This window comes from Rhea pennata, chromosome 7, assembly GCF_028389875.1.
Source record: "Rhea pennata isolate bPtePen1 chromosome 7, bPtePen1.pri, whole genome shotgun sequence".
NCBI lineage: Eukaryota > Metazoa > Chordata > Aves > Rheiformes > Rheidae > Rhea > Rhea pennata.
In genome coordinates, this window is record NC_084669.1 from 21,118,479 (window position 1) to 21,124,985 (window position 6,507).

Consider the following 6,507-nt stretch of genomic DNA (forward strand, 5'->3'; position numbering starts at 1 on the left):
TGAAGTATTTTGGCTGTGGAGCTCTGGAGCTCCCCATACAGCATCTTCCTGGATTTCACAAGAGCATTGATTCAGTTGCAATCCCTTCTTGCACATGCCCCTGGCAGCCTGCTGACAGCTGCAGGTTCTCTGATCTGCAGCACAAGATCTCTATCAGTGCTGCAGTTTTTCTGTGGTAGTCCTAGAAAAGAGGAAGAAAGAGAGAAGCAGCACACATCATGCAGAAGCTCCTTAGCTTTCTCCAAGTAGACATAATTGCTACTGCTGAATCTTGATATAAGTGCCTTGTGGGCTGTGTGGCGCCTCTACTCTATTTGTGCAGAGGCATAAGCAGCTTTGTCTGGTAAGATTTCTCTAAAGTACATCACTGGAGGTCCTCTTTCGAGACAGCATGTGGTCGGCAGTGTAGGAAAAAGAGCATGAACAGGGTTCCCTTCTGGGAAGGAGAAAGGTAATTGGAAAGGGAGTAAATCACTGGGGTGCAGTTCCTAGGATCCTGTGCTGCTCAAGGGTCCTGTGCTACACAACTGCAGGGTTTGCCTTGACCCCACAGACAGCAAGACCATGCCCATAGAATCACAGAAGCATAGAATCAGTAAGGTTGGAAGGGACCTCTGGAGATCATCTAGTCCAACCTCGCCACTCAGCAGGGTCACCTAGAGCATGTTAGACAGGGTTGCATCCAGGCAGGCCTTGAAGATCTCCAGAGAAGGAGACTCCACAACCTCTCTGGGCAACCTGTTCCAGGGCTCCGTCACTCTCACAGGGAAAAAATTCCCCCTCACATTCAGGCGGAGCTTCCTGTGGTTCAATTTCTGCCCATTGCCTCTTGTCCTGTCACATGGGACAACAGAAAAGAGTTTGTCCCCGTCCCCTTGACACCCTCCCTTCAGGTACTTGTACACACTGATAAGATCCCCCCTCAGTCTTCTCTTCCCCAGGCTGAAGAGGCCCAGCTCTCACAGCCGTTCCTCACAGGGCAGATGCTTCAGCCCTCTGATCATCTTCGTAGCCCTACGCTGGACTCTCTCCAGTAGCTCCATGTCTCTCTTGTACTGGGGAGCCCAGAACTGGATGCAGTACTCCAGATGAGGCCTCCCCAGGGCTGAGTAGAGGGGCAGGATCACCTCCCTTGACCTGCTGGCAACACTCTTCCTAATGCAGCCCAGGAGACCATTGGCCTTCGTGGCCACAAGGGCATATTGCTGGCTCATGGTCAACCTGTTATCCACCAGCACTGCCAGGTCCTTCTTGCAGAGCTGCTCTCCAGAAGGTCAGCCCCCAGCCTGTACTGGTGCCTAGGGTTATTCTTCCCTAGGCCATGTCCATGCTGATATTGTGTATGCTTGTTCCATAATTTGGAGCAAGGAAGTGTGGAAGCTCTAATATGTCCTTTTCTGTTACGGTGAAATAGAGCACGGGACACAGGATGCTCATAGTCACTTACGTGAAGAAGCAGCTGAACAAATACACCCATAAAGATTACGAAGCAATACCCTGAGGGAGAGCTTATACTGGCCTGTGCATCCCATTCAGTTATTGCTTTGGATTTGCTGGGTCTCTTCTCAGTTTAAGCCCATATCTCTGTTCGTGCAGTCACAATCCTGCTGATCAGCTAGTCTGATGGCTTGAATTTCTTATGGGTTATTTTGAATAAAGGATCCTTTCTTCTGCCCAAGCCTCAGGCTGAAGACTGGGTTTGCTGTGCTGTGGATGCAATGAGAGGGTAACGCTGAATGGGTCCTGCAGTCCATAGGTTGGACAAGCAGATGTCTGTCCAGGGAAATAGCGAAGTTAAAAGATCAGTATATAAGACATTGTCATAGAAAAGTGAATTTTCAAAAAGATTTTTTTAAGCTACTTTTCATTAATTCTTGTAGGTTTCCTTTCTCTGAAAAGAAAGGAAGGGACTCATTAAATCACATGCATTTCATCTTTTCATCTAATTTTATTTTTAACTTTAAGATACAGTTGTGTGCAAATAACAGAACATGCTCTCTGGCACCAAAGTGTGACTGAAGAATAATTAAAATTAGCAATTACTCATGATACTAAAAAAAAAAAAAAAAAAAAAAAAAAAAAAAAATTGGTTTTTGATCTCAAGCAAGGAACAAGCCAGCTCTTTCTTCATTGAGAAGCAGAAGGCAGAGAAACAGAATCTTTTGTGAGTAGGTACAGCTCTCGGTTTTATCAAGCATTAGGTCTGGGGAGTAGATTTCACTCAAATGCTGCATATTTCAATGTATTTGAATTTGAAAGAGGAAGAACCCTTGAAATGAAGAAAAGGAAATATCCTCCAAATCCACCACCATTTTTCTGTTAGCCCACCCATTCAAGGACTTGACATTCTTTTGCTTGATCAGCTTTCTCCACTACTTTGTAACTGCAGGTCAACTTGTCGAAAATACTCTCACATTTCTCTTCATCAAAATTAACTGGCGTTGCATAGCTGTCATTGGGGGAAAAAGACAGATGATGAGAGCAGGAAATAAACAACTTCCATTTGAGACAGTATCTACACTTTTAACAGGAAGAGGCTGTATTGGGGCAAGATGAGGTGATTGCTCAGGAGCAGAAAAAGGAGCTTCAGCAAACATTACTTAGTCTGTTGCTGAAGTGGGATGAGGGGAGAATTGTAGTTTACTGATCTGGTTGCACCTGAGGAATATTCATTGCATTTATTTGCTACTCCAATCATATTATTGATTAATAATGTCATTGCCATGTCACTTCAGCTACAATATGGAACGGGAATTGCATGACTGGCTAGGTGTGACTATAATAAAAATTGCAGTCAAGTCTATGTATTGTGAGCATTAGGAAGATCTGGATCAGGAGTGTTAGAAAACTCTGAAGCAACTAAGTGTTCTCACTTGAGTCAGGACTTCATCTGAAACTTTTGCCCCAAGAAGATTTAACTTTTTGGTTTTTTTAATCAAGAATTATTTTTTTAACATAAGCTATATTTGTCAGGAACTTCTTACATGCTCAGTGATGGTGGTGTTGGGTTAATACATAGCTTTATGGTATGGAGTGAGAGGAGGGTTGTGGTCATTTCTCAGGGACCTCTGAGAAAAGAGAAGTGCTTTGTGCTGTATCAAGGTAGCAGAGGAAAACCCTGCTGCCAGTCTGAACTCACCTGGTACAGCAACTCAATCCTTCCCTGAAACAAACACAGTCCACGCAGTTCTTGGTCCTCCATTGGGAGCCAAAATCATGCAGCTTTCCTTCAAAGTCAGTGCAGCCTAAAAATATAGTGTGCAAGCAGCCCTCAGTTGCAGAACAATTGCACTAACAATGCTATTGCCTGTAAAACAGGCTGGAGTCTTTGTAGACCTTTAACATCCCTATTTGGTAAACACAGAGGGTCCCCAACAGTGCAGAACTAGTATTGTACTCATTCATGGAGAAGGGTATCCTGGGCCGCTCCATTTCCTCTGGCTTTCAGCAGCATGGGCTTTCCTGGAGCAACTCATCTTTAGATACAGTAATTGAAGCACCCAGCAGAAAGGAAATTAGGCAGAGACTTGGTAAGGAGTAAGAAAAGGCTTTGACCTTCCTCCCTCTCATTAACACCAAATGTTGTTGACTTGTTATTTAGAGCAAGACTAATTCTGCCCAGAAAACTCTCCCTAGTCCTCAAATGCAGGAAGAAGGCATTTAGTGGATGTAAAGTACCTGCCCAATGGTCATGTAATAGATTCCCTGAGTGATGTGGAAAACAAGATTTTATGAGGACAGGGCAAAACAGAGTGGAGGGTTTTGGCCTTCTAGGTTTGGTCTTTGCATACTGCTTTTGAGCACTTATTCTTCTCTAACTCCCCTCATCTGCAGTCTGATAGACTAGCTGTGTTCTGGAAGGGTGCCCCAGCCTCAAGGGGAGCAGCAATTTCCTTGGCATAGGGAAACAGCTAATGAGTACATTGATTGGTGTGCTGAACATTTGCCTGTCTGCTCCTTGCTTTACACTGACCATTCATAATGCCCTGCTGTACAGACATGCACACTCCTCCCTCTCACTCTCTTTCTCTCTTTCTCTCTCCTTTCTCCAGCTCCTTCTGGCTTTCTAAATATGCTAGGTTTGAACTGCAAATGTAATGCACTGGGTAGCTGCTGTTGTAAAAACAGAATTATGACTTCATGCAGATGGATAAACTAAACTTATACTTCTTCCAAAATCCACTTGCAATTCAACCTCTGTGATGCTTCTCAAACAAGCTCCTCTCTTTTATAACATGTTATAAATTCAGTGCTCTCTAGATCCCATTTTTTCACCTGTTTCCCGTGGTTTCTCCCCACTGTTCCCAGTTTCTTCTAACTTGTGATAAATTGGAAAAGTCAAGTCAATCATTGTTTATAGTGACGTCTGTCATGTTGAAGACAGTTGGCTTCTTACCTAGGATCTCATCACCAGGCTTTGTAGGCTTCAATTCTTCCATGAAGCAAGATGCATTAGATAATGTCACACTAATGACAAGAACGAGAAGGCAGGCCAAGAAGGTTTTCTGAAGAATAAAGCAGAGTTAATGTGAATACAAAATTAACTATTGAAAAGTCTTGATGCTGCCACCTTTAGGAATAGAAGAGTTGCCTTGTGGCTTTGAATCAAAATCCAATTGTCTTTTTCAGCTTAGACATACAGCTAGAAATACCAATAGATACATCTCCAGCTATTTTAACAACTTGTGCTTTTTAGTTCTGAAAATTCTCAGTTCAGTGCATACCACTTCACTCAAGACAGTTCTCACTGGTATGTAGTACATAGTCCTCAGCAATGCAAGTCTCCTGGTCTAAATACATTATTATGTTCTCCTTGAAGTACTTGTCATGCATGGCACTAGCTGTATCTGCAGAAATCTGTTTACCAGCAAATGTGGTCATGTTTGTTTTGCCCAAAGATATTCTACTGGTAAACAAATTCTGTCTGGAAAGTTGTCATTTTTGTGAGCTACATCTGCATGTGTATTACTTTTTTTTTTTTTTTTTTTTTTTTACTGTTGGCCAGTTTTATTTTTGGCTCAGGAGGCTGCCATCCCTTCAGGACTAGAAATCGAGAAGGGCAGTAGCTCTACCAACTTTTGGGCCTCTGATTCTTTGCAGAAGACAATAGATGAAGTCTGTAGCAGGGACCAGGGAGATGATGGAAGGGGCAGAGCATCATTCTGGAGGTGACAAGGGACAAAAGAAAAGTCTGTCTTTCCAAGCTGTTAAAATTGGGCATTACCTGAGACAAGACTGTGAAATTAACCTGTAAAATGAGTGGGTCTGCTCTTCCCTCCCCTTTCCCTGTATTTTTCTTGTAATGACACTGGATGTCCAGAAGATTTATTGTTTAGTATATCTCTATTTCATCTCTATCTTCTTAAAGATGGTGGGAGCGATAAGCTAGAATTTAATACTGCAGAGGAGAGATTAAACATCACCAGTTAGTTTAATAGATATTTCTGTAGGGACAAGATAAAGCAAAATAAACTAAATTGAGCACTGAAAAAAGGGGATTTCATTGGAAGGCAGCAAATTTACAAGACTGTAGATATTGTTATCACACAAATCATATGATTATTGCTCCAGTATCATTGACAATTAAACATGAACAGGAGCATCTAGGCAAGTCAAATACAGCATATTAGCATGATTTCTACGTTCATAACCTGTCCTCCTCATTCCTTGCTTCCCCTATACACCAAACATATCGTGGAAGGGGTGACGATGTCTTGCTATGTTTCAAAAATAGCAAAGATCATAGAGTAAATTAGGTTAGAAGAAGCTCTATGTTTTGAGAAAAGGACAGGTAGGCAAGAACCTTGAGTAAGAGACAGTAGAATTTGTATGGCAAGAGATGTCTGATAGAACCTCCTGTAAGATCTCTAGCAGCATACCATATATTTTACAGTATAAAATGCAAGGACTCACCATTCTTGCAGAATTACAAAGCTTACAGTAAGGAGGCAGCCTGTAGGGATCCTATATAAAGAGGGACTTACTGGTAACAGTCCTTGAACAAACTGAATATACATGAATGACTCCAATAAGGTTTTTGCCAAATGACCTCATATGGGTGGGTGTTACTAAAATAAGTCAATTATAAACAGGAAAGTTTGGTCGCGATAGGCACTGAAGAAATAGGTGGGGCTTCTGTGCACCAGAACTGGAAGGCAAATATGGGAGGTACTTAGAAGAAATTTCAAGACTGGAAGTAATATTTAACACTCAAGCTGAGAAGCCCTTTAGAGATTGTGTGGTTGTGTTGTTACTCACACCAAAATTTGCAGGCTTGATTTGAGCAACTCAGTTTTAAAAGAGACTGAATTTGAGCTATCTCCTAGCTTTTTTCGTTCATCAGCCAAAGATGAAAGAAGGTGTTTGTGGGAAAGGATTGGTGGTGGTAAAGGTTATATGGAAGACTGAATCTCTGTGGAGAGAGGCTGACGTCTGCAGGTCCTTAGAAAAGGGTGCCAGTTAACCATTTTCCTCCTTGCTCAGTTTTCCATTACGTAGAGCACTGTA

The 6,507-nt window shown here is 42.4% G+C and overlaps 1 protein-coding gene across 1 annotated transcript; it reads right to left on the minus strand.

Moving 5' to 3' along the window:
- Positions 1–2,101: 2,101 nt before the first annotated feature.
- On the minus strand, positions 2,102–5,998 carry LOC134143019 (beta-microseminoprotein J1-like). The gene is made up of 4 exons (XM_062580644.1): positions 5,914–5,998; positions 4,397–4,505; positions 3,140–3,245; positions 2,102–2,449 (listed from the first exon to the last, which is right to left on the minus strand). The coding sequence occupies exons 1-4, from the start codon at positions 5,914–5,916 to the stop codon at positions 2,320–2,322; spliced, it is 348 nt and encodes a 115-aa protein (XP_062436628.1). The 5' UTR covers positions 5,917–5,998; the 3' UTR covers positions 2,102–2,319.
- Between the last annotated feature and the right edge of the window lie 509 nt (positions 5,999–6,507).

Coding starts and splice junctions, on each gene's coding strand:
- LOC134143019 (XM_062580644.1), bottom strand. Junction 3,246..4,396: donor GCCTGGTGATGAGATCCTAG/GTAAGAAGCCAA, acceptor CTATATTTTTAG/GCTGCACTGACTTTGAAGGA. Junction 2,450..3,139: donor GGATTGAGTTGCTGTACCAG/GTGAGTTCAGAC, acceptor CCCCAATGACAG/CTATGCAACGCCAGTTAATT.